This window comes from Physella acuta, unplaced genomic scaffold (assembly GCF_028476545.2).
Source record: "Physella acuta isolate Inbredline_101_S28 unplaced genomic scaffold, ASM2847654v3 ptg000201l, whole genome shotgun sequence".
Classification (NCBI taxonomy): Eukaryota; Metazoa; Mollusca; class Gastropoda; family Physidae; genus Physella; species Physella acuta.
Genome location: NW_026731720.1, coordinates 52,709 through 80,560, shown reverse-complemented (window position 1 = coordinate 80,560; position 27,852 = coordinate 52,709). Strand labels below are relative to the sequence as shown.

General features: G+C 38.7%; 2 protein-coding genes and 1 non-coding gene across 3 annotated transcripts; all 3 read left to right on the top strand.

Annotated features, from left to right (window-relative positions):
- Window positions 1-554: 554 nt before the first annotated feature.
- On the top strand, window positions 555-1,370 carry LOC131937161 (salivary glue protein Sgs-3-like). The gene has a single exon (XM_059294368.1). It carries the CDS (start codon window positions 555-557, stop codon window positions 1,368-1,370), a length of 816 nt encoding a protein of 271 aa, XP_059150351.1.
- Window positions 1,371-7,908: 6,538 nt separating this feature from the next.
- On the top strand, window positions 7,909-8,072 carry LOC131937178 (U1 spliceosomal RNA). Its single transcript, XR_009386172.1, has one exon. It is a non-coding gene; the product is annotated as a U1 spliceosomal RNA (small nuclear RNA).
- Window positions 8,073-16,131: 8,059 nt separating this feature from the next.
- LOC131937172 (uncharacterized) lies at window positions 16,132-27,736 on the top strand. Its single transcript, XM_059294386.1, has 12 exons — window positions 16,132-16,236; window positions 18,328-20,669; window positions 21,080-21,153; window positions 21,529-21,708; window positions 21,865-21,916; window positions 22,050-22,145; window positions 22,304-22,483; window positions 22,592-22,703; window positions 22,852-22,983; window positions 23,106-23,210; window positions 23,658-23,837; window positions 24,265-27,736. Exons 2-12 carry the CDS (start codon window positions 18,429-18,431, stop codon window positions 24,444-24,446), a joined length of 3,534 nt encoding a protein of 1,177 aa, XP_059150369.1. The 5' UTR covers window positions 16,132-16,236; window positions 18,328-18,428; the 3' UTR covers window positions 24,447-27,736.
- The last annotated feature ends 116 nt before the right edge of the window (window positions 27,737-27,852 follow it).

Below are 27,852 nucleotides of genomic sequence, written 5' to 3'. Positions count from 1 at the left end.
ATCATGCGGCCTCTCGCGCAATTGACGTTTTTTCAAAAGAATTTTGCCGACAACAGCGTGTGTTTGATTGTAGGAAAAAGAATATACAAGAGCGTGGGATGGTGTCTATAGAATAAAGATACTCCAACCGCAGCTACAGTATTCTTTTTTCAAAACAACCATCAGGTCAAAAATTCAAGAAAATTAATTTTAACTTTAAAAAGAAATGATTATGGGCGGCTGTGGGCCCCCTAAACGGCGTGGGCCCCCCCGCATTGCGGGGTCTGGCGGCACTGTAGTTCCGCCCCTGTCTGTGGATAAAAAAAAACCCAAAAAACTTCCAAAATTGGGTCCGTGTTTGTGAACAGTCAGTTGTTGGAAGCGCTGTGCCAGAATAGACGAACCTGTCAATCACCGCGATAGTCTAGGCCACACCGATCCACAGCCCTGCGATAGTCTAGGCCACACCGATCCACAGCCCTGCGATAGTCTAGGCCACACCGATCCACAGCCCTGCGATAGTCTAGGCCACACCGATCCACAGCCCTGCGATAGTCTAGGCCACCGATCCAGCTATGCCAGACCAGACGACCCCGTCCACCACTAAGCCAGACCAGACGACCCCGTCCACTAAGCCAGACCAGACGACCCCGACCACCACTAAGCCAGACCAGACGACCCCGTCCACCACTAAGCCAGACCAGACGACCCCGTCCACCACTAAGCCAGACAAGACGACCCCGTCCACCATTAAGCCAGACCAGACGACCCCGTCCACCACTAAGCCAGACCAGACGACCCCGTCCACCACTAAGCCAGACCAGACGACCCCGTCCACTAAGCCAGACCAGACGACCCCGTCCACTAAGCCAGACCAGACGACCCCGTCCACTAAGCCAGACCAGACGACCCCGTCCACCACTAAGCCAGACCAGACGACCCCGTCCACCACTAAGCCAGACCAGATGACCCCGTCCACCACTAAGCCAGACCAGACGACCCCGTCCACTAAGCCAGACCAGACGACCCCGTCCACCACTAAGCCAGACCAGACGACCCCGTCCACTAAGCCAGACCAGACGACCCCGTCCACTAAGCCAGACCAGACGACCCCGTCCACCACTAAGCCAGACCAGAAGACCCCGTCCACCACTAAGCCAGACCAGAAGACCCCGTCCACCACTAAGCCAGACCAGAAGACCCCGTCCACCACAAAGACAGACCAGACGACCCCGTCCACCACAAAGACAGACCAGACGACCCCGTCCACCACTAAGCCAGCATTTAGATATAATTTAATTCGCAATAGATTCTCCAAATGTGTGGCTGAAAGTTTAGTTCGTGCTTGCACTTTAATTCTGTTACTTAACTTGGACAGTGAGCTAAATTGATCATTGTTTAAAGCAAGTTCTGTGATTTCAGATAGTGAATTTACTGAAACCGATTTGAGTTTTTCACTGATCTGAAATTTGAAATCATTGTATTGCGTGATAATTGACTCTTCATTTGTTGTTTGAAATTCGTCTTTGTACTTTCCGCACTGTCCTTTGATCTCTTTGAAAACAAAATTAGAAAATCTTTCACGGGAATGTTCTGCAATTTCTCGCGTCTAACCTTGCATTGTTTCCACATCTTATATGCTTTGTTTAAATCCACCTCTCCAGCATTTAGTTATAATTTAATTCACATTTGATTCATCAAATGTGTGGCTTCAAGTCTATTTTGTGCTTGCACTTTAATTCTGCTCAAAAGACTAAAACCTCGGTCGCAATCAGCACTGGATGCTTGAAAAGTACAGCATATGTCAAATTAACTTTGCCAGTGAGCTAAATTGTTCATCTTTTAAAGCAAGTTCTGTGATCAGTATGGTCAAAAGCTGACCAAAACTGCAGTTTATCCGCTGGAAACCTAACATTTAAATGATCGCAGACTGATCGTTTAAACTGTGTGATTTGTCTAGTGTAGATTCTTACGTTTTAATCAAAATTTTCTTGGTTTTAGCAATATACATCTTCATTCAGGTATTGTGCTTCTAATTTGCATATTTTACAAATGCAAAATTGATGTGCTTCAATAGATGATAAATTACTTCGCTGCAACAACATTGAAAGATTAGCTAATTCAGTCAATTCATCATTAACGGTATAAAGAGCAACTTGATGCAGGGCATCTCTTAATGATTTCAAAACATAACTACAAACAGGATCATTGTAGTCTTGGACTTGTTCTTCACAGTAAGCAGCTAAAGCATCGATATTTCTAACAAAAGCACTGACAGCAAAGTGACGTGAAAACCAACAAACTTCATTAATTGGTCGAAAAGAAATTACATCCATATCATGCACCTTGGCCAATTCTTCAAGTGCGCCATTTTTAACTAAAAATCGACTAAATAATGGGTAAACTGTGCGTAAGAGAACCTCAATATTTTTAAACAAAATAACATATTTCCAAGCATCAGAAAGTGCCAAGTCTTCTCCGTGAGAAACACAGTGCTGTTCAATAAAGCAGCTAATCAATTCCTTCGGGCTAATATAACCGATGCCCCATCTGATGCTATCATTATCATGCGGTTCATTTCAAGTTGATGTTCAGAGTAGTACTGTGTTATGCTATGGCTGCCCCCAGAGCTGAGGCATCATATGCGGTAAGCTGAATTGTTCAACCAAGAACGGTTGTATAGAATAAAGAATGACGTTTAATTTACGTCACATTATCCCGTCGGCCACTGCGATAGGCTAGGCATCCCGTCGGCCACTATGATAGGCTAGGCATCCCGTCGGCCACTATGATAGGCTAGGTATCCCGTCGACAACTGCGAAAGGCTAGGCATCCCGTCGACAACTGCGATAGGCTAGGCATCCCGTCGGCCACTATGATAGGCTAGGCATCCCGTCGGCCACTGCGATAGGCTAGGCATCCCGTCGACAACTGCGAAAGGCTAGGCATCCCGTCGACAACTGCGATAGGCTAGGCATCCCGTCGGCCACTGCGATAGGCTAGGCATCCCGTCGACAACTGCGAAAGGCTAGGCATCCCGTCGACAACTGCGATAGGCTAGGCATCCCGTCGGCCACTGCGATAGGCTAGGCATCCCGTCGACAACTGCGAAAGGCTAGGCATCCCGTCGACAACTGCGATAGGCTAGGCATCCCGTCGGCCACTGCGATAGGCTAGGCATCCCGTCGACAACTTCGATAGGCTAGGCATCCCGTCGACAACTTCGATAGGCTAGGCATCCCGTCGACAACTTCGATAGGCTAGGCATCCCGTCGGCCACTGCGATAGGCTAGGCATCCCGTCGACAACTTCGATAGGCTAGGCATCCCGTCGACAACTGCGATAGGCTAGGCATCCCGTCGGCCACTGCGATAGGCTAGGCATCCCGTCGGCCACTTGTATAGGCTAGGCATCCCGTCGGCTTCTGCGCCAACTAGACGGCCCCGCACCACCACTGCGCCAACTAGACGGCCCCGCACCACCACTGCGCCAACTAGACGGCCCTGCACCACCACTGAGCCAACTAGACCGCCCTGCACCACCACTGCGCCAACTAAACGGCCACACACACCACTGCGCCAACTAGACAGCCACACACCACCACTGCGCCAACTAGACAGCCACACACCACCACTGCGCCAACTAGACAGCCCCGCACCAACACTGCGCCAAACTCGACAGCCACACACAACCACTGCGATAGGCTAGACATCTAGTCATCCACTGCGATAGGATATGCATTATGTCGGCCACTGCGATTGGCTGGGTGGGTATCCCGTCGACGACAACTGCGCCAACTAGACAGCCCCGCACCACCACTGTGAAAGACAAGACATGTCATACTATACCCACAACTAGACGTACACACATTCAACAGACCTGAAATTTCTCTTGCCGGAGATGATGGCTCCACTCGATGATGGTTCCACTCGATGATGGGTCTACTCGATGATGGGTACACTAGATGATGGGTACACTAGATGATGGGTAGACTAGATGATGGGTTATCTTGATAATGAGGTGTTAAGTAGCTGTTGATGGCATCACACAGATGTTCTCTCCAACTTCTGGTGGAAGTTCGAGCTCCAAATCACACTGTGATGAAAAAAGTTAATATAATAAATAATTTTGTAATATTCTTTGTCATCTTAGCAATAAGCTAAAAATTACCTTCCCCCTCTCCCACCCCCCACCCCCCCCCCCCCCCCCCCAAAAAAATGACATTTGGGCTATCTTATTATTCACCTTTGTAAAACTCTACTTAGCAATTGACAAATTCAAAGATTTGTTTTATTTTTACTTGCTTTAACTTTTAGATTACTTGATTACCATTTTTCAGAACAAATAGGATACTTCTTTGAGTTAACTTCAGTATTTTATCATTTACATTAGACAGCTCTGACAATACTTTAACAGACAGAACATTCAACGGACGTAACAATAACTAACAATATAACTTACTAATATAATCTTATATTCTAAAGATATTGTATTGTTTTGTGTCTAGGTGCAAATCATTTTTAAAAAGGTCCTGCATTAGTATAATATATATAATATAATTTACCGAAATTGGTTTTTTAAAAGAGGGGCAGGGGTGGCACTTGACGTCAGAGGCGTAGCGACCCTTCCCGGCGCCCGGGGACAAACTTTTTGATTTGCACCCCCCCCCCCTCAAACTTTCGATTTGCACCCCCCCCCCCCCTCGAGATTTTGATTTGCACCCCCCCCCCTCAAACTTTCAATTTGCACCCCCCTCAACCTCCTTTCAATTTATTTTTCCAACCCATTTTGGCGCCCCCTAAGCTCGGCGCCCGGGGACATATGTCCCCCCCCCCCGCCCCCCCCCCTCGCTACGCTACTGCTTGACGTAGATATATATCTAGATTTTAAAAATACAGCCTAAAAAATAATTCACTTTATGAAAAATAATTTGCCAAGATATTAACCTTGAATGACGTTGCGGCACGCAGGAATTCTTTTTTCCCCTTGAAAAAGTAAGGCAGTATGATATTAAGGTCGTGCAGTGTTTTGTCACGATGTAGACTCAATGAGTAAAAGTAGGACGGCTCAAAATGTATACCAACCTATGTTAATGTTTTTACATGCGCTGGATGTGACCAGTAGCTTAGCGAGGGGGGACATATGTCCCCGGGCGCCGACCGTAGGGGGGGCGCCAAATTGAAAGTTTGGGGGGGGGGGTGCAAATGAAAAGTTCGAGGGGGGGGGTGCAAATCGAAAATTTGCTCCCAATGGGCGCCAAATTGAAAGTATGTCCCCGGGCGCCGGGAAGGGTCGCTACGCCTCTGGATGTGACCCCTCAAACTGCAGTTTATTTTTTCTCATGCAGATTTAAAAAACGAACAACACACACAGAGGCGTAGCGACCCCAACCGGCGCCCGGGGCGAACTTTCAGTTTGGCGCCCCCCCCCCCAATATATATATATATATATTAATGACTAGATCTAGATCTAGATTTAGGTCTATATGAGAAAGTAAAAACTTAAAAAGGTAAGCCCTAAGTTAATGCCTAAAAAAATAATGGCCGATGCTAGTCGGAATAAGATACGCATGCGATACGCATGCGCAATGGAGAGAAACTACGACTTGCCTTCGCTGCGATGTTTTCGATGGTACTGCGCATGCGTGTGTTTACAACCGCAGAACCCTAACACCAACCCTAATCCTATCCCTAATCCTAGCCCTAACCCTAGCCCTTGTTCTAATCCCATCCCTAACCCTCATTCTAACCCTAGCCATAGGTCACTGCCCATGCGCAGAGCTATCTTTTTCCGACTAAGTGGAGACGTTGGGAAGAAAAATCTTCTTCCGAGTAGTCATTTCGATTATTTTATCACTCGAAATTGTAAATCTCGCGTGTTGTAAAACAAACATTGAATATTTTCACACGAAAATATATAATTATATTTTTAAAAAGGATTACAGGCGGTTCATAATAGCTGTAGGGTCTTATTTAAAAAGGATATGCTTATATATATATATATATATATATATATATATATATATATATATATATATATATATATATATATATATATATATATATATATATATATATATATAACAATCGAAAAATTGTTAGCTTTATTTCAATTTGTACTTTTGAAAACTTTTTCTAAACAAGTGAAAGGTTCAATCTCGTTTGATCTACAGACCGGTGGGTCCTATAGAATTACGAGTTTAAATGGTGGAAAATACACTTGGATTTTCTACATATGTACACGTCTGCAAATGATTGTTGCACCCAAGAGGTTTTATGATTCAGACTAAGATAAGTTTATTTGGCTACAGGACATTACCCCCCTGGATATTTCCCCCCCGGACATTTCCCCCCCGTATTTACCCCCCGGTGCAATTACCCCCCTGTCAATTACCCCCCTGTCAATTACCCCCCCGGGGAATTACCCCCCTCCTCTCAAGTTAAAATCCTAACTCTAACTAGGATTTTATCCCTATACAGGGGCGTAGCGAGGGGGGGGGGGCGGGGGCAGCGGACCGCACCGGGTGACACCATTAAGGGGGGTGACACCAAGGCAAAAAATAGCAAAATATATAGAGAAAAACTCGAGGGGGGTGCAAATCGTAAGTTTGAGGGGGGGGGTGCAAATCGAAAACTTGAGGGGGGGGGGGGTTCAAATCGAAAGTTTGAAAGTTTGTCCCTTGGAAGGGTCTCTATGTCTCTGGGGGGGGGGTGACACTATTAAGTGCCGCCCCTGGTGACACCCGACCTCGCTACGCCACTGTCCCTATATACTACTTTAATCCAAACCTTAAGAAAAATACCAAAACCTAAGCATCCACCTTAGCCTAAACCTTCACACAAAACCAAAACCAAAGCTAGACACAACCCTAACCCTAAAACTAGCTTTAACCCTAACCGTAACCCTAGCTCTAACTCTAACCCTAACCCTAGCCCTAATCTTAACCCTAACCCTAGCCCTAGCCCTAACCCTAACCCTAACCCTAACCCTAACCCTAACCCTAACCTTAACCCTAACCCTAACCCTAACTCTAACCCTAACCCTAACATTAACCCTAACCCTAACCCTAACCCTAGCCCTAAAACGTAACCCTAACCCTAACCCTAACTCTAACCCTGTCCGGGGGGGGGGGGTAATGTCCTACTGGGCGGGGGGTAATTGACAGGGGGGTAATTGACAGGGGGGGTAATTACTCTGGGGGGTAATGTCGGGGGGGAAATATCCGGGGGGTAATTGACAGGGGGGAAATGTCCTGTTCCCGTTTATTTAGACTACTTCACAGTAAAATCTGTAATTTTATTTTAGGGTAAATTCTACATTTGTTAAATTAATTTTAATACCCCGCCCTACTTGCGTTATAAAAAAACTTTCTTAAACCTACATTCAACTCATAATATTATAATTCATTAGGCTTTAGTGTTGTAAGAGTGTTTTGAAATTTATTAATTGATAACTTTATAGCAAACGTATACTATCATTTTAATTGCACGTAGACTGAGTTCGAAGATTTGCAATTTTAGCTTTCATTGTCAGGCTTACCGTCTTTTAAGAATAAGAACACGTTTTATTTTGAAATATTTATTTGGGTTTGAGTGGCAATTCATACAAGTACAAAAGTAACAAATTGTGTTAATGATTGCCACTGACAGCTTGATATGGGAAATAACAAAACTGAACAATATTTTGCTAAGGGAAATAACTCTTTTATTTTCTACTTATATATTTATATGACAAAATAAAATAAATTGTAGACAAATGATTATTTTTGTGCCTAAAAAATATAATGTATTTACGTTTACATATAAAATATGAGTCAAAAAGCGAAACAAGGTTTAATAATAAATTTAAAAATAGTATATGCAAAAATATTAAAACTTTAGCAGTCTTGAATTTCTTTTTTATAGTCCTTGATTGGCCATCTCAGCAAACATACTTACCTGGCATAGGAGGCACCTTGATCAGCAAGGAGGTCCTCCCAGGGCGAGGCCTGCACATTGCACTTCGTGTGGGTTGACCCCTGCGATCACCCCAAATGTGGGTGACTCGGGTGCGTAATTTTTTCGTAGGGGGGACTGCGTTCGCGCTATCCCCTGAAACTCAAAATGGATGATACGGAACTCCTGAAAACACACCCCGGTAAGGGTAAAACTGATCGTGCATCAAAGAACCCACCTATATCATTTCCTCAGCATCATGGAAGAGAGGAAGAAACAAATCTACTGCGCGTGAAAGTAAGCAAATGGCAGAGACCATTGATGAGACATGCAATTACGAAAATTAATGATGATGATAATATTAATGATAATAATTAATCTATGTTCAGTAATCTTTAATTAAGTCCCATTAAGGTTAAGTATAAAGTGTTGCATTACGAGTTTGACTAGTAAATGAATATAAAGACATTATTATAGTAAAGTATTAAATCACATGCGTAGTTTTCTTTAAAACTTTTCAGCGATTTTCGGTAATGGGAAGTGGTATTTACTGTACTTCCGATTTTTCAAAAGTACTTTATCACAGTTTCTGTTAAGGTACTGTTTAAGTTAGGCCGACACAATTTCAAAGGTAAGTATTTGACTGTATGCACGGGTTTCTTTCAGTGTTTTCGTAAAATTTATTGTCAAAACCATGTTTTATTCAGTTAAAATAATATAATATTTAAGAGAGGGGGTACTACTCCACCGGAATGCAAAATTGTTTGACGGGGTGGGGGGGGGGGGGGGGGGGGTGACACTCACTTAACGCACAGGGTGATACCGAGCCTTGTGACACCACTCACCAAATACAAATTTTAAAAAGTTGCTCATGATTTATTTAGATTTGTGTTTTTTTCTTTCTTATAAGTTTCCCCCTCAAACTTTCGATTTGCACCCCCACCCTCAAACCTTCGATTACTTTTTCCAAACCATTTTGGCGCGCCCTAAGATCGGCGCCCGGGGACATATGTCCCCCCCCCCCATCGCTACGCCTCTGCTTAGGATGGCCAAATTACTGACCCAAAGGGCTTACCTACAACTTGTTTCATAACATCATCATAATGGAGAGACTTGGGGCGCCCAACTTTATACTACTGCCGAGGCGGCTGGAGGACACCGTTTATTTTCTCTAGCCATTGATTATAGTAGCCCTCCGTATCCCTAGGGCAGAGGCGCAGCAACCCTACCCGGCGCCCGGGGACAAACTTTCCGATTTGCAACCCCCCTCGAACTTTTCATTTATACCCCCCTCAAACTTTCAATTTGCCCCCCCCCTACGGTCGGCGCCCGGGGACATATGCCCCCCCCCCCCCCCCCGCCCCCCCCCCCCCCCTCGCTACACCTCTGCCCTAGGGCATGACGCTCATTTAAACTAGTGTATGCACCGTAGTGCTCATGGAGGGAGCCCCGGCTTATGTACCTGTGCAATTTGACCGTTGAATTAAACAGTAACCCTGACCTCTTGTGCAGGACACCCTATTAACTGACCCCAGGTGCTAACAAAACCGCTAGGGAATTTCACGGTCAGTAGAGGTTTGTCTGAATTATTCTAAACGACTTCCCAATGTTTCTTGGCGATTGGATCATTTTTACTTTCTCGTATATACGAAGTATAGAGAAAGTATTATAATCGTGCAAAAAAAAAATCGATTTTTACAAATCTCGACGTTTTACACCTCGCTGATACGGAAAAACATAATTTTGCAATCTTGTCCGTATGTCTGTGTGTGTGTGTGTGTGTGTGTGTGTGTGTGTGTGTGTGTTTGTGTGTGTCTGTGTGTGTGTGTCTGTGTGTAAACACGATTACTTGAGTACCGTTACAGCTAGGTTGATGAAATTTCATATAAAAGTATTTTATCAAAATCGTAGATCCGTATCAACTTTTGAGCGATTTCCAATAACCGGAAGTGGTACTTTTTCTACTTTGAATTTTTCAAAAGCCTATAACTTGAGTACTATTTCAGACAGATAAATAAAATTTCACATGTAAGTAAAAGATCTAATTCTCTACCTTCTATCAAATTTTGAGTAATTTCCGTTGACCGGAAGTACTAATTTACGCTATTTCCGATTTCTCAAAAAACGCATATAAATTTATAAAGTTCTCATAATATTGCGCACTATTATACACATTTTATTAGGCGTTCACTTGGTGTGCAATTCTTTTTTTTTACAAGATTCCATTCTATTATAAAAAGTTTAAGTAATTAAAAATGGATTACAAATATTGTCTATGTCCTGAGGTGCCATCCCTCGTAGTTTTATATTAGAATATTCGAGAAAGTTTAGGGGAGCTCACTCCCGGTTTATTTTATAAATGCATAAAGGACAAGGAGACAGACAAACAAAAATCTTTGAGTAGCGACATATTGATTAGAGATAAATTAGATCAACAAACAAATTGTTAAAACTAGAAAAACATTGACACATTTTCGACGCAGCTTGTTGTGAAAACACTGTCCACGGCTGTTATTTTTTTTAAAAAAATGGCTCAATTGTAATCATGGATGGGTGGAATTTCGGTGAGGACAGAGAGTTGAGAGGGGATGGGGTGCAGCTTTGTGGCGGTGGGGTGGAGAGTTTTTAGAGATGCGGATAAATTTGCGGGTGCCGGATGCCAATCTCACAAAAGAATCAATGTTCAAGTTTATTTATAGTGTAATAGATTGAGATAATTGTGAGGTCAAGGGAACTCACTCTTCTGTATTAGTATTATATTTATATTGTTATCTTGAGTGATGTCCCTTACATATATATAAATAGTTGTCTCTCGCCACTTCCTTCCTCTCTCTCTGGTACCATCATGTAGTTAGACCCAATAAACGTTTTATATACAACCACATGCTTCTATCGTCAATCTATTATATCTGGCGACGAGGATAAAAATCTACTAGAAAGAGCACCTACTTACGCAAAAAAGAGGTTTGCTAGAGCTTATTAGCTAAGTATTTCTAGAATAATGGCGCTGTATGGCCAAATAAAAGAATTTGATTCGAATGATGAAATCATTCAAGATTACCTAGATAGGTTAAGCTTTTACTTTGAAGCAAACAACGTGACGATAGAAGCCAAAAAGAGAGCTGTTTTGTTAACAGTCATAGGGCCTCAACAATTTAGGCTACTAAAAGACTTATGCGCACCAGCTAGTCTAACTACCAAGAGCTTTAACGAGCTGAGCAAATTGCTAACAGACCACCATGCGCCTACCCCATCAAAGTTTCTATGTCGAGCTAGATTTGACAGTAGGACTCGTCAACCAAACGAGTCAATATCAGAATATGTTGCTGCTTTACGTCATTTAAGTGAATTTTGTGAATTCGGCGAAACGCTGTCTGACAGACTATGTGAAAAGTTTGTGACAGGTGTAAACAGCCCTAATGTTCAAAGAAAGTTGCTGCTCGAGACAGATCTAACATTAGAAAAAGCAATACGACTTGCAACTTCATTCCAGCAGTCATCAGATGCGGCGAGATCTTTAGCACCTTCAGAGATCCATGCAGTAAACAGCAGGTTAGTCAATAAACATCAACCCCATCAGAGCATTCCAACGTATGCTAAACAGCCTGCTTGTTCAAAGCCTAGATCTAAATCTAGTAATAATTACCAAAAATGTCATCGATGCAAAGGTCCCCATGCATCTCATCGGTGCAAGTTCAAGTCTGCAACTTGTTATAAGTGCGGTAAGCAAGGTCACATTGCCAAGGCCTGCTTTGCAAAGTCTTCGTCTGTTGCTAAATCTAGCCAGTCAAGACAGTACCGCAACCAAAAGCAGCACTATGTTAACTCTCACCAAGACTACCTAACCCAACCAATGAACCACTCTACCAGTGAAAATGCTCAAACTGATTCGCAGCCGGATTTCAACCTGTTCTCTGTGAAATCAATAAGTCATGCTCCCATCAATGTACTAGTTAATATCAACGGTAAGAGCATCAGCTTCCAACTTGACACTGGAGCATCTCTAACAGTCATAACAAAGAAAGACTTTGACGCTGTCACAGGAGGATCAGTGCCTCTACAACCATGTCACAAGTGTCTAACAACATACACTGGTGACAATGTTCCGGTAATAGGAGAGTGTATGGTTCATGTAAGTTATAATGGTCAAAGTGTTAAACTTCCTCTTCTTGTGGTTGAAGGAAATGGACCACCATTACTAGGTAGGAACTGGTTAGTTGATCTTAAGTTAGATTGGAAGAGTATATGTTCATTGAACAATGCAAAAGAATCTAGTCTTACTTCACTAGATAAAGTTATATCTGAAAATGAAAGTGTTTTTGGTAATCCAGGATTACTAAATGATAGAACAGTGAAGATAAGCATTAAAGACACAAATCCAAGATACTGCAAAGCTAGAGTTCCACCTTATGCAATGTTGAATAAAATTGAAAATGAGCTAAGTAGATTGGAATCTAATGGCATCATAAAGAAAGTAGACTATTCCGATTGGGCAACGCCCATTGTGCCAGTGTTAAAGAAGGATGGTTCTATAAGAATTTGTGGAGACTATAAAACTACACTGAATAAGCAAATAGAGCTAAATAGGTACCCTATACCTAACATTGAGGAAATTTCTTTGAATTTGGCAGGAGGAGACAAATTCACTGAATTAGACTTTAGTCATGCTTACACTCAACTAGAACTGCATCCAGATTCAAAAGTCTATACGACAATAAACACACATAAAGGACTCTACCAATATGAAAGACTATGTTTTGGCATATCATCTAGCCCTGGAATTTTCCAAGCTGTCATGGACAGTATTTTTAAGGATATTCCAAATGTTTGTGTTTACTTTGACAATGTGAACATAACTGGTAAGAATGACACTGAACATCTTAAAACACTTGATAAAGTATTGAAAATAGTTGGTGAAAAAGGTTTAAAGATAAACAAAGATAAATGTCAATTCATGTTGACAGAAATTAGTTTTCTTGGTTATATATTGAGCAAACAAGGCATCAGACCTCAACCTGAGAAAACAAAAGCCATTAAAGAAGCACCCAAACCTGAAAATACCCAACAACTAAGAGCTTTTTTGGGCTTGATAAATTACTATGCAAAGTTCATAGGGAATCTGTCTGGTAAACTATCACCACTGTACAAGCTGCTACAGAAAAATGCAACTTGGCACTGGGGTAAACAACAAGATACTGCTTTTAATACAGCAAAAGAAGCTTTGTCTTCTGACACCTTACTAACTCACTATGACCCAGGGAAAAGACTTATATTAACATGTGATGCTTCACCAGATGGTGTAGGAGCAGTCTTGTCCCACATGGATGAGAAGGGTGACAGACCCATTGCTTTTGCCAGTAGATCTTTGAACCAGGCTGAGAAAAATTATTCTCAGTTAGATAGGGAAGGCTTAGGCATCATTTTTGGTGTCAAGAAATTTCATAAGTTTCTGTTTGGTAGGAAGTTCACCATCTTTACAGATCATAAACCATTGCTAGGTTTATTTGGAGAAAACAAAACCCTACCTGAGCATGCCTCACCAAGAATTCAAAGATGGGCTATCACACTAACTGCATACAATTATGAATTGAAATACAAACCTGGATCTGAGAATAGTGCAGATAGTCTTAGTAGATTACCTTTAAAAAACCAAAGCCTGAGCTATGTACCAGAAGATGTATTTGTTCTCTTCACTATCACGGATAACTCCAATATAAATGTGAATGATATTAAGAGAGAAACACAAAAAGATGAGTGCTTAATAAAAGTATATGAGTACTGTAAGAATGGTTGGCCTGAAGAGTCTGTGAATGATGACTTAAGGCCATATTAAATAAGAAATAAAAACCTTTGGAAGATAATATAAAAGATGGAGAAGATACAGTCCATTATCAGTCAGAGTTGCCTAAACAAAGTATTTGTAACTTAATAAATGATTATGGTGATATGGCAATTTCAAATGCTTTAAGTAAGAAGGAATGTGATCATCAAACAACTTTGCTAACATCATTAGCACTTAAAGAAACTAAAAGGGTAACATCAAAAGTAAATACCAAACAGAAGAAGCTAAAGGTGACAATGAAAGAGTAAACAGGTTATTAGCCAAATACCGCACAACTTCTCATATAACAACAGGTGGCACCATGTGAATTGTTATGTGGTAGGAAAATTAAAACTCATCTTGACCTACTACATCCAACTGTTCAAAGGTCTGTTTCCCAACATCAACATACACAAAAAGTAAATCATGACAAAACATCCATTGAAGAGATTTGGATTTAATGAGAATGTGTATCTAAGAAATTATGGGAGAAAGGAAAAATGGATACCAGGTCAAATTGTTCAATGTACAGGACCTGTGTCTTATAAAGTAAAAACAAATGATAGACTTATTGTCCGTAGACATGCAGACCAGTTAAAAATAACTTGTGCAGATAATAAGTGTGAATCTGCCAATCCCACCAAATCTGAACAGTTCACACCAACTCAGTTTGTTCCACAACCAAGTTCTGTTGATATGAGTGAACCAAGTTGTCTGGAGTCAGAAAATGTAAATTCTGGAGTTAATGATTTAAATCCTAGACCTCCTGAGATAGAGAATCCAAATGGTCAGAATATTGAGTCACCAAATCAAAGGCCACTGAGAAGGTCAAACAGGACAATCAAAGTCCCAAATAAGTTAGACCTATGATTTTAAAGGTCAAAAGGACTTTGACATCATTGTTTGTATTTTAATTGTGTTGTAACATATTGTGCATTGTTTGTAAGGATGTAATCTACCATAATGTTCATGTTACAATATATTTGGTGATTTTAGGATACTATCAATTGTTCTATTGAGAGATGTGTTATTGTGTTCTAAGGGTAAAGGGATGTAATAGATTGAGATAATTGTGAGGTCAAGGGAACTCACTCTTCTGTATTAGTATTATATTTATATTGTTATCTTGAGTGATGTCCCTTACATATATATAAATAGTTGTCTCTCGCCACTTCCTTCCTCTCTCACTGGTACCATCATGTAGTTAGACCCAATAAACGTTTTATATACAACCACATGCTTCTATCGTCAATCTATTATATATAGGCTCAAATGTAACGATGCCTATAGTGTTATTAATACCGATGGGCCTTGTATAATCCCCCCCCCCCCCCTTCCTCCCAAGCAAGATTAAAGGCTTGGGGGCCTTTTTTGGAAAAGAAATTGGATTTCCGTTTTCTTTTTAAATTTATTTTTATAATACAATTATTAAAATTCCAATGTACAAGTTTTAAAAAATTTAAAGAGGGAAAAGGGCCCCTATTTTCCTTGGGCCCCTATGCTTTGCTTACGCTAGCTTTACGGTAGTTATGCCACTGTCCTAGGGGCGCCAAAATAAGCTCATTTTAAATAAAAAAAATATATGGGGGGGGGGGGGGCAAATAGGGCTGGCAAGTAGGTCACCAACCAGTTCTATGGCTCATGCAGGTTTTATTGAGCCGTAGAACTAGTTTGTGAACTACTTAGGGGTCGTCCATAAATGACGTCACACTCGTATGGGGGAAGGGGGTCCGTAATTTTGTGACGGTGTGTGATGAGGGGGAGGGGGCGGGGGGGGGGGGGGGGGGGGGGGCTCAGATTGTGCGACGTCACACTTTTGCATTATAAAAAAGCAATGTTAGAAAACGAAGTTTAGTCGTTATTTTGCGTTTTAGAAAACTGTTTTAATAAATTGTAATAGGAATTGATTAAAATACTCTATTTTGACAGAGTTCATACAAGATTTTGGAAAAATATCGATGTTTAAAAATAAATTCTGCTGCAAAACTGAGGGGGGGGGGTGTTGTAGGCCGAGGTGTGACGTCATTTTAGGGGGTGTGTCTGGCTTTTTGTGACGATGTGTGACGGAGGGGAGGGGGGGGGGGGGTAAAAATCGTCCAAAAAAGCATAACGTCATTTATAGATGACCCCCCTTACCAGCCCTATTGAAAGTTTGTCCCCGGGCGCCAGGAGGGGTCGCTCTGTATAATTATGTTAATTCTAATGTCTAATTTTTAAAATTTCATATGAACTAAATTAATTTTAAAGCATTTCAAATTTGTTAAGTTCAGAAAATGAACTTTCTACAATTAACAGAGATAGATCCACGACTAAGGTCTATAATCTATAAAATTGTTTTGTTACATTTTTAAAAAGCGATGAGTTTTTTACTTGTAAAGTAAAATGAACTATGGGATAGAGAACTAGTCTAAATGGTGCTTGCTTGCTTTTGAGTTTAACAAATGGAATAGTACAGTCTGAATAGCGAATTTAGATTCTAGATCTTGCTTTTGTTATAGAGACGTAAGAGCATACTTTAAATGTTGATTTCCATGCATGCATTTTAGATCTAGATATATCTAGTCTATATAATCTAAATAAATAATAGATAAATCTAAGATCTAGAAATCTAGATCTCTGACTTAGTCTTAGCTTAGTCTTAGTCTTAGTGAGGTCTTTCAGTCTTTCAGTCAGTCCTCTCACTCTTCTAACTTCTTAGATCTCGATCTCCTAGTCAGCGAGCAAAGCTGCAATAGGCTGGTAAAATTAAACTTTAGTAGATCTAGATCTAGATTCTAGGCCTAAACTAAGTAAACTTAGTTTTAGTACTTAGCCAGCTAAACTCTAAAGAAAGATCCTAGAATCTAGATCTAAAAAAAACAGATCTAGGCTCTGCCGCTCTAGACTTGGCTTGGAGTTGGAGTATGTTTAAAGTTTAAGTAAAGTAGGCCCTAATATTTACTAATAATGTTTATTATAATTATTTGTTTAGGAATCTCTCTTTACATTGCTTTATACTTTATACTTTATACTCACATATAGTTTATTGTCTGTCTTTAAGTTTCTTTTTAATTATAGCCTCCAGTTTAGTGTTACTTAAAGAAAATTATTAAATTAATGTTGAACAGTTTTTTCCTACTAATATTACATTGCTTCATAGATCTAGTTGTCATAAAAAGATAAAAAATAAAGGCCGATTCTAGCAGGAAAAAGATACGCATCTCAATAGACAACTTTCCATCGCGGCACTGTTTTAGACGGCACTGCGCATGCGTGTGTTACAAACAAACCGCAGAACCCTATCCCTAACCCTAACCCAAGCCCTAAACCTAGCTCAGCTATTAAGGTTACTGCGCATGCGCAGAACTATCTTTTGTCGACCAGGTGGAGACGCTGGGGCAAAAATTCTTTTTTCAGAGTGGTCACTTCGTAAAATAAAAGAAACTGAAAGCGGGGGGAAAAAAAGAAATTTAACAGAAAAAAATCTGAAATGTTAAGCTACATTTTATTTTAAATTTTAAGAATCAATATTTTAAATGTTGCAAAATATAGACAACTTGTAATTAGGCCTATATAAAGTGTTTAGGCCTATAGCCACATTTCTATTTATTTATATTAACCTAAAAATGTAAGCGGTAGTTTCCGACTTTAGACAAATTTTGGTTGGCAATTGAGAAACTTTTGAATTAAAAAAAAACCTACTTTTGTTTAGTTACTGAAAATACTAAAAACTAATTAGATTAATGTCCAATCTTTATTTAAAAACACACAGGCTTAACACATTTATTTTAATGACCCCGCTCACAATTTAAAAAATATTTAGCCTAAAAGTAAAAGACCCTTTGAGACAATTCACAGTAGAGGCCATTGTAATTCTATCAAGTTTTAAGTATTTGCTTAAGTCTAGTTTTGGTAAGACCATTATTAGCATATAATTTTAAGTTGACTGCACTTGCATGATTTGTCTAAACTTAGTTAATTGGTGGTATTTATTCGTTACGAAATAGTAATAATCAGTGCTTTTTTTGTAAAAAAATAGGTGCCGGTACTCAGTGATAGATTGCCTAACTTTTAACTACCAGTTCGCACCATGATGCAATTTAAATCACTACTGCAAAGATGCTAAATTAACAAATTAAAAACATAATAAATTAATAATAAACGTTAAAGTACAAGAAAAGTAATAATATTTTCCCTACATCGAAAAAGCTGCTGGTACGCCATACCGGTGCATACCATCACAAAAAAAGCACTGGTAATAATAAAAGACAACACCTTTGATTTTTTGGTAAAGTCAATTATAAGATAGTAGTTGAAATAATTCCTCCTCAGACAGTGTACATCTGTATTAAAATAAGTGCTGATAAAGTTAATCCAATAGCTGTGATGTAGGCTCTAACTTATACAGCTTTAGTTCACAACTTTTCCCCCTTTTTATGTTTTTTGAGTTCTTACCTATTTATTAAGCTTTAAGTTTATTTATGTATGTGTAGGCCTATATTTACATTTATAGTATTGGATAAAAGGCAAAGTTCTAAAAACAGTCAGAGGTAATGAAATAAGAATTATATAATTGTCAAATAAATTTAAAAACATTATTTAATTTTTTTTCAGATGTAGATTATTGAATGAAATAAAACTGGAAGGTACTTACAGATTACCATTTCTTGGATGTGATATATACAAGTTCAACACCCTCAACATCCTCTGTCGCTATGAGCAAAGGAGAAGCAAAGAAAGATAAGCTGAACCATACATCTAGAAGAAGGCAAATCTTTGACTCTGCTGAGGACTCTCGAACTAACTCCTCCTATACATCATCCCAGTCTCACTGCTACCCTCATCATGTGACTGGACCACACCCCCCACTTAACTACAATCCCTGGTACAGATCCAACTACCACCATCCTCCACCAAATGGCCACCATATTGGGGCAGTGCATATCTTCCCTGCTCATCAGATATTTATGCAGCACGGGCCCTTTGGCAATGAAACCAATCACTACAGACCAGCTGGTTATGCTCATCAGTTTGCCTTACAATTTCCCCACCATTTAGATCAGCACCACCCAACATTTCTCAATGAGCAGAGACGGCAGAGCTTTCAACATCAGTGTGACAACGGGCAACTTGAAGAAATGTTGAAGAACTCTTATGAATATAACGGCCCAAATAACAATAGAGAAAGGGTCTTTAAAACCGAACAAAGCCAAGGAGCCAGGCCTAAGTTGGGCCTTTTTCAGAATGGTAAAAAAAAATGCTTCAAAAAGAAAAGGAACCAAAACAATTCTTCTAATTTAAACTCACAACCTGAGGGTGAGTTGGAAAGGGAGCATGTGAGCGCTGATGAAAATAAACTAGCTGGTAGTGATCATTTAGATCCATTAATAAAAGAAGGGCACAGCATAGGTGCTGCCTGTGGTAAGAAAACACGAACTTGTGATTCTTTTCAAACCGTTGGGGCAGTTTTACCCTGCACAACTGGAAACTGCAGAAATCCTACAGAATTGGTCAGATGTGATCAGTTAGAAATGGATGGATTAGAAGGAGCTGTTGGTGGGCAAGTGATGAACAGTTCCCATACCACTGAACAGTTATCTTCCAGAAGCACGTCCCTTGATAAAAATTTAATTGACGAAGGAGCTTTTTGTGATTTAGATAGAATGTTCCAGCACCAGGAGTTCTCACGATACAATGGGGACCACGCAGATGTGTACCCCTCAGATGACGAGGGTGTCATGCCTGGGAAGTTCTCTCACAGAAGCTTGGGGCAGTCCTCGTGTCAAGACAGTGAGCTATACCACAATGGATCAGATGATGATTCAGAGCTTGAAAACTGCTCATACGTCTATGACCCTAAACAATCCCATACATTGGGTTTGAACTCTACTAGTCCTCAACAAACTAGTCTTAAGAAGTCTTTGTTTCACAAAAGTGATAAGTTTGATAATATGAATGGAAAAAGTTGTAGCATTAATACAGATGATATTGAAGACACAGGAGATTTTATTGACACTGACCTCCCCTCACAAAAACATTTGCTATCCAGTTCAGATGAAATGGACAATAGCTCTTCAATCAGTAGTAGTGATCATGAAGATGATGATAGGAAACCATCAAGAAAAAATCATGATTATAACTCTAATGATCTGTCAGCTTTTGAATGTGAAGTACAAGTGCACACACTATGTATCCATGAAGATGCCAATGATATTAAAGACCCCTTATCTAGTCAATTAAATGCAAGAAGAATAGAAACTGAAAACCAGACATCAGGTCTGCTTAGTGTGCCTCAAAGAACTGCAGATGCATGCAACAGTAGCAGTGAGAGTGAGAATGGGGAGAACTTACCACACAGTAAGCCATCACAGTTTTGTGCACTCAACAACAACATACCTCAAGGCTGTTACAGCCCCACAGGATCATGTCTGGAAGGAGCTGCAGCCTCCCAGCTCCCAGCTGAAGCCAGTGAAAAACATTTGGCTGACTCGTACAACTCCTGTCCCCCAGGAGCTGAGTGTGAGCTGCCACCTGTCTCCCCACCCCAATGCTTCCATTCCAATTTGTTCTGTCCTGGAGTCCGGGTGAGTCCATGTGGGCAGAACAAACCTAGTCAGAGCCCAGCCCGTGAGCATGTTGCTTTCACAGCCAGCAGTGAGATGGACCACAGTGGAGACTTCCATCACCAGCCCCTGGAGTCTGCCAGCTGCTCTGTCACAGCTGACGGAGGTGCGTGCTGCCCCCCAGGTTTCCAGGGCTCAGGTGTGAATGACTTGAATGTGTGCTGTCATCATAGCCACAGCCATGTGGCCAATGGATTTACTGTGGGCAGTCCTGGGGCCAACTTCAGTAATGATGAGAGCAACCGTCTCCAGAAGGTCTTTGTCAAGTTCTCCAGTGAGGATAAATTAGATGAGGGGGAGTCTCATTCAGCTTCCTCTTGTGACCTGGAAGATGTAAGTTGTTGTTTGGATTATGTTAATCAATATTTTTATTTTAAACTTTCTTAGTTTCATTAAAAAAAATTTGACTGTTCAGCTCAGAAGTTTAATAAATTGAATTGAACATAGGAATTGAACCATAGTTAGTAATCATTTGCTTGAACACCCCACTTTCCCCCCTATACTTGTATTAATACTTTTCCACTAACAAAGTTTTTGGTTTTAGTTTAGTCTGTTTCACACTTTTGAAAGTTTTTCTTTAAATTCTGTAGGTAGAAGAATGTTGATGTTTATTGCTCATTTATTTACTAACTAGACTTACATAATGTATACAACTTGATTTGCCATGTATAAACCCAATCTTAAGAGGCAAAACACATTAGTAATTTGCTAATTTATGATTGATCATTTCTGATGATCTCTAGGTGGATGGATTTGGCATGTTAACCAGGAAACAAGATAAAAGTAATGACAGTGGAGGATCAGAAGACCCTTTAAGGTATTTTATACATCTTAGCTGCAGCTGCACATTTTGATTTTATAAGATGGTTCAAATAAATTGTTGATATTTGGATTTTTATAAAATGCCTGTAGGACCAGATAATTGTGTCATTTTTTCCTGTTTTTTAGGCTAGTGTCACTAGTGTCAGGCATAGGTATAGGTAGCCACACTAGCAAAAATTTAATGCCACGCAACCAGTCCTCATTTTTACTGGCTTATCTAGGCTCCCAGTCATTATTAATTAATTATATTTTTACTTAGTTTCTGGCTTTTTTAACTTCATTTTTAAATTCATTTGATCTAAAACTAAAATGTTAGCTGTATTACAGAATCACATGACACCATTTTATTGAGCATGTTTTGACTTTGTAGCCATGACAATGGAGACAATGTTGACATGGTACTGTTACCAATGGAGGAGGAGATAGAACCAGTCCATCACATGACGTCAGGCCTGTGTGCGGGTGGTGTGGATGAGGATGATGACTTGTTTGAGAGCAGCAGCCAGCTGGCCCTGTCTAGTAAACATGGAGGCAATAATTTGGGCTATCTGTAAGTTTATGTTTTTAGAGTTTCTTTTCTAAACTCAATAATTAACATAAATGATTTGTCAGAAATAAATGTTTATAGTAAACTGTGCCAAAGATAAAGTAATAGAATAAAGAATGCATTTAATTTATAACTTGAAGTTTTGCATGTTGTACTTAGGTATGATGAACATCTGTGTGCACATGATCAAAATCCTCTAGGAAATGGAATGGTAAATATTTTTTTGTGTTATTAAAAAAACTTGTGTAGTTTATTATTTAGAAAACAAATGCTATGGTATAAATTATTGACTCTGCCATGTACAGATTGTAACTCGTTACAATCCCATAATTTTATTGTTGTAGCCAAGTAAAGAGTTCTATGAGTTGATAAAGACAGTGAGTACAACAGACAGCTACATGAGATTCTTTGATAAAGATGGTCTGGATGTGCAGAGACAGGTAACATTTATTCAGTAGTCATTTGACTCTCAATATTGTATTTTAAAAATAGATACTTGAATTAAAAGATATATATATAATAATAGGATGCTTAGTATTGTTTTGTTATGCTTTACTTTGTGCTGGTTATCTAGTTTTTATGCTGTCCATTTTGCCAGCCATATGTCCCTTGTGATGATGACTCTAAACAGAATTCAGCCACTGGTGGACAGAATTCTAAAGCTGAACGTCTTAAAGTTGACCGTGTGATGATCTGGAATGAATATGAAGCTTATGTCATGCAGTTTAAGCAGATAGCTGTCTCAGCCTGTGGACAGACAGCAGTGTTGAATGTTTTAGTGAGTTGGTAGCTGATTGTTAATCAACAGCTTATCTGTGTATTTAAATTTGAATTACTATTAGTTTATGTTTAGAACCATTGATTAGGATGCTTGTAACACTTTCAGAAAGCCCTCAAGTTTAACTGTGAGAAGTCAGCCGTGTGTAAAGTAATACAGACCAGCCTAAGGAAAGAAGATGCTTGTATCCCTGAATATCTTTTCTCCAGAGCTAAAGCTGGTAAGGCTTTTGGTGCCCAGCTTTTAAGATTGCTTTCATTTGATGTTTTGTTGAGCTTGTATTCCCCGGTGTGTTTGTTATGTTTTCTATATTTATGGTAGTTGGTAATATCTGTCATTGGAAACTGACATACTGTTTTTATTGACAGGTACCACTGCAGGTGAGTTGATGTCAGGTGTTGAGAAGCTGAGTGGGGGAGCAGTGGGTGGAAGGTTCTTCCACTTTTGGCCCCCACGTAAAGTCAAACTTCTACAGTGGCTTGCCTACTGGATGAAGAGAGGTAATTTTCTTACTGTCCCTTTAATTGTCATGGTTATGGTTTTCAGTGTAAAAGTTTAAATGTAAAGTTAAATGCCACACCTGGATGTAGCTGATTTATTATGGTATCTGTTATGTTTCCAGGTGCCATACCTATGGCCACCCTCAACTTACAGCAGGGACCCCATTCTTTATGGCAAGTTCCAGACTCATGGCACCACCAGATGGTGTATGGTGTCAGTCATCAAGGTAGGTCATCTAGCTTTGGTGTATGGTGTCAGTCATCAAGGTAGGTCATCTAGCTTTACAACAGAGGTTGACCAGGATCTGGTTCATCTAGCAATTTGGGTGGGGGACGGGGATAGTGGGGGGGGGGGGGGGGGGTTAACTAGAATATAGCATGGGCCTCTGAATTACAGAGACCCCAAAATATTTCTAAAATCTAAATTCCATGAAGTAAAATACACAAATGAGCCTCATAATTTTTATCCTACTAACTTAACCCTTCCCAACTTAGGTATAGTGGCATAAATATTTTATGCTTTTTTTTTCTTTATGGCTTATTTCAGAGTTTTTTGCTATCAACAGAAGTATCACTTATTTTAATGAACAATTCAATAGGCCTATTGATTTGAGGTTGATTTAATTTCTGTCTTGCCTAGAGATATAAAGAGGTAATTAAAATGTTGTATTTAGGTCTCTACTTGACCAACCCATTGGAGATAGTGTCAGAACGGTCAGCCATGAAACAGCTCTGCAGTGACTCTGTGCTGATGGTCAGGAGACAGGACATCATTTCTAGATTCAGGGAGATAACTGACCTGGGTCAGCTGCTGAACCACCCTGACCCTCGCTGGAGGACAATGAATGTTTTAGGTAAAGATTTACTCTGACCTGTTGCTTAGCAATTTTAAACTGTTGCTGTATATAGTTACAAGTTGACCATAAACAAGACATAAGGTTTCTTGATTTTAGTTGTGGTTGGAGAATATGACTTACAGGTTTTCTTACCAAAGGTTTTGATATATGAAGTTAAAGTTGTCAGCATTTACAGGGTAATGGGGTCAATGAATATATCTATAAACTGCACTGGACTAAAGTGAAGATGATGGTATTGTAATTATTTCTGTGCATACTATAGACACATTTTAGATGAATAATTCTACACATTACTTTCATCTGTTATACAGATATAATTAGTCTAACAGCAAATTACTTAACAGTCAATACAAAGTCCAGCTATTAGTACTATTAGTCCAGCCACATAAATCTACACTATGACATTTAGTATGATTTGTTTCAGGACAAGTTGTGAATGTGCTGAGAGAGTCCAACATGCCCAGTGTGCCAGGCTACAGGCTGCAGGTGACCTCTCATGTCAGCATACCTGCCTCGTACAAGGCTGGAATTACCCTGTTCATGCGCAAGGACAAATCAGCATGGAAAACTTTGCTCAGTGCTCCAGAGATTCCCTTGGAGCCCTGATAGTGTGGCAGTGTTGTGTTGTTTTTGTGGTGTAGGTCAGTCCAGGATTGGTTCTTTGAGGATTACACAGATGCAGCATTATGAAACTGCTTTGAGGAATGACTGCTAGAGGATTGTGTCAGGATGGTTTCTTACGGATTTTCTGCTTGGATTATTTCTTACGGACCCAGATTTTTTTCTTTTGGATTATATGCTCAGGATTTTTCCTTACTGGAGTATGAGCTACAGAATTATTGAAAATCTTTAAATAGTATGAAGATTAATTTTTGAATGATAATGACCAACATGATTCTTTCTTATCAGTCACCTATTGCAAGAATTGGTAAAGCTGCAGTTTTTTTGTTGTTTTCTTTGATCTTTAATGCAACTAGAATATAATTTTAGAAATAATTAATTATATTCTTCAAGACTTTAGAAATGGAAAATGAACTTAGTGAATTAGAATCACACAGGATTACCACAGGGGTAGTAGTATTTGTGCTTAGGGATTGGCAGATAACATGTGTATGTAAGATGTCAGTAAGCACATTCTTAACTTGTGAGTTTTGGATGTGTGGTAGTTCAGTAGGGAAATGATATATGGATAATTTTATGTTTTACAGTACAGTGCAATAAACCATAAGACCAAATAAGCTTCTCTTTTCAAGTCTTTTTTTGTGTGTACAAATAGAAAAGTTATTTTTAATTTAAAAAACACAGTGCCATATTTATCTGTTGTTTTGTCTCAGTGAATTGTTAAAAGAATTGAGAGAAGCAGAAAGTGTATACACATTTTGCATGAGTAATATAGGAGTAATTTAAACAAATTAGCAAAATACTGATATTAAGATATTTAATTATACTTACATTGTTTTATTTTTCAAGAATAAATTAATTTCCTCTATATGATCATTCTCAGTGTGCGTTGTGATTAAATAACTTATAACCTAACATATGGAAAATTCCAGCACAAGATAAGAACTAATATAAAAATTGTGTTAGATAAAATTAAAAATTGGGGTTTATTAAAAAAAAAGTAGTACAACAAGGTATAAATATGTACACTATAACTTAGTTTTATGATAAATTTATGGTAGTATGTTTTTTCCTTGTTTGTTAGTTACAAACAAAGTTTGCTGAATAAAATAAACTGTTTCCCATAGTTGTCTGGCCAACACAAGTTGAAACAGTTTTGTTTACTTCTGGTTGTGAAGTTGCCTTTGGTGCACTTGTTAGTATACATCTATTAAAGACTGAACACAGGCATAAGATGCTGAGACTGCACTGATTTTTAGTCCATGTACAAATTAGCTTTGTATTGCTACTGTATGCATCTCACTCTGTGCTTAAGTTCAGTGATGGTAATAAGTTGGGCATGAAATTAGTGAAGCTAATATATGTGTTCATTTCAGTAAATGTCATTAAACTACCTTCTTAGTGTTTGATAGTAAGTTTTTTTTTAACTTTCGTACAGTGAATAGTAAATTAAGCAGTTGAGAATGAATCTAATTCAGTTGAAAAATAAATTATTCAGATAAACTAATTTCTCTGTAGACCATTTTTATTTACAAATCTCCTTTAAAACTGGCCTTCAAACATTTTTTAAAAATGTACATTTCTTGATTTGATTTTAATAAATAACCAGCATCATGGTTATCCGTGACCTGTTGTGTAACCCTAATTATTATTTTTGATATTACTGGTTCAGATGTATATAAATATTGATCAAATGCTCAACTTTGTTTTGACATTGATTTGCTGCTTATTGCATTCCCTATTGCTATGGAGCATAAACCAGCTCATCACTTTTTGGAAAATTACAGATTCGCTTGTACAGAGCTGACATGTTTTTCACAGAATAGCTTCATTGTTTTTCTTCACATTGTAACACTATTTGTGTATAACATTGGCTTGTTTATTACTTTAATTCTTCTGTTGACAAATAAAATTTAAGATATTTGAAATTGGGGATTGAAAAAGATGTAATTGAATTTGTTAGCAGTTCTCTCAAGTCTAAAGCTGCAAAGGCTTAACACAATGCATCAAGGGAGTCAAATGGTCTGCTTTTAGATTAGATTTTCTTGCAGTGTTTCATTATTATGTTTTAAAATTTACTGATCATAGTTTCAGTATATGCTAAGTCTTTTGAATGGAAAGAAATAATTTTTTATCAAGTATATTGTATTTAGCTGTATGAAAGCTAACGACTCCAATTTTATCATTCTTTAAACTTCGTTTTAATTTTGATATGAATTAGTTGGTTTTTTTTTAAAATTTAGAGTATTAGCATAATCAACACGGCTGTAATAATTGTATAGAATTAAAATTGTACCTACAAGGATAGCTATTCCACTAATATGATAGCTACATTTGTATAAACTTCCATCGCCTAAATTTACTTAAGGAATGAAATAGTGACAGTATGGTAGACTTAAAAAATTAAACCGATATTTTTAAATTAATTAAACCATGTTTGTCTTTTACCAAATGAAATTGTTTTAAATACTGTTAATAAAACCCAGCCAGTCTCATAACCAATCTGTTGATAAAAGACTGTTTCACCTGGTTGTGTTTTAAAGTTCACTGATACATATGTATTTAGGTATGTATATTTGTGTCTGGGTCTCAACATTACATTGTTTGTCTTTATGTACATTATAAATCTCAATATAATTTATTGTATCTCTTATGAAACATTATTTTGAATTCTGAAAATAGTGCATTAGAAGACTTTAAAACTGATTTCTTATATAAGCTTTCAGAAAGTGCTTGATTTTAAAAAGTTGAAGAAAAAAATAATATATTGGGTGTCTACAAAAAGAATTAAACCTTGAACTATGATTTAAATATAAAGTAAACTAGTAATTATCTTATGTATTCTAGCTACCGAAAATGCTTTTTAAATGTTGCATATAAGAGCATGGATTAAAAATTAACAAATAATTTAAGTCTGTGGTTCTTAAAATATTTTGGTACAATTTTCAATCTACCATGCTGAGTTTTAAAACTTGACGTTTTAAAAAAAAAATTGGATGCTATATTATTATTAAGCCTATCAAATAATGAATGTATGTATCAATCACACATTCAAAAGCTATATGCAGAATTAATACTTATTTAATCATTTTATTTGTAAAAAAAAAAGTTATACGTCTGAATGCTTGTTATTTAATTTTGTGAATATTGTATGGTAATTGGACATGACCAATTTAACAAACCCCTTCCCTCCATCTTGTCTTGGTTCACTAAAGCCTGTGATGTTGTCATTGCTACACTGTACATATATTTATGTTGGATTCATTAAACATGTCAACTCCAAGGTGGGCTTCACATATTTTTTTTTTTTAAACTTGTATATTGTTTCTTAAACAGCTATGGAAACTGTCAAAGATGTGTCTTAATAAATTTTTCTACATGAAACAAAAAA

Coding starts and splice junctions, on each gene's coding strand:
- LOC131937161 (XM_059294368.1), top strand. CDS start 555: ATGCCAGACCAGACGACCCCGTCCACCACTAAGCCAGACCAGACGACC.
- LOC131937172 (XM_059294386.1), top strand. CDS start 18,429: ATGAGCAAAGGAGAAGCAAAGAAAGATAAGCTGAACCATACATCTAGA. Junction 21,917..22,049: donor ATCCTCTAGGAAATGGAATG/GTAAATATTTTT, acceptor TTATTGTTGTAG/CCAAGTAAAGAGTTCTATGA. Junction 22,484..22,591: donor CAGCAGTGTTGAATGTTTTA/GTGAGTTGGTAG, acceptor TAACACTTTCAG/AAAGCCCTCAAGTTTAACTG.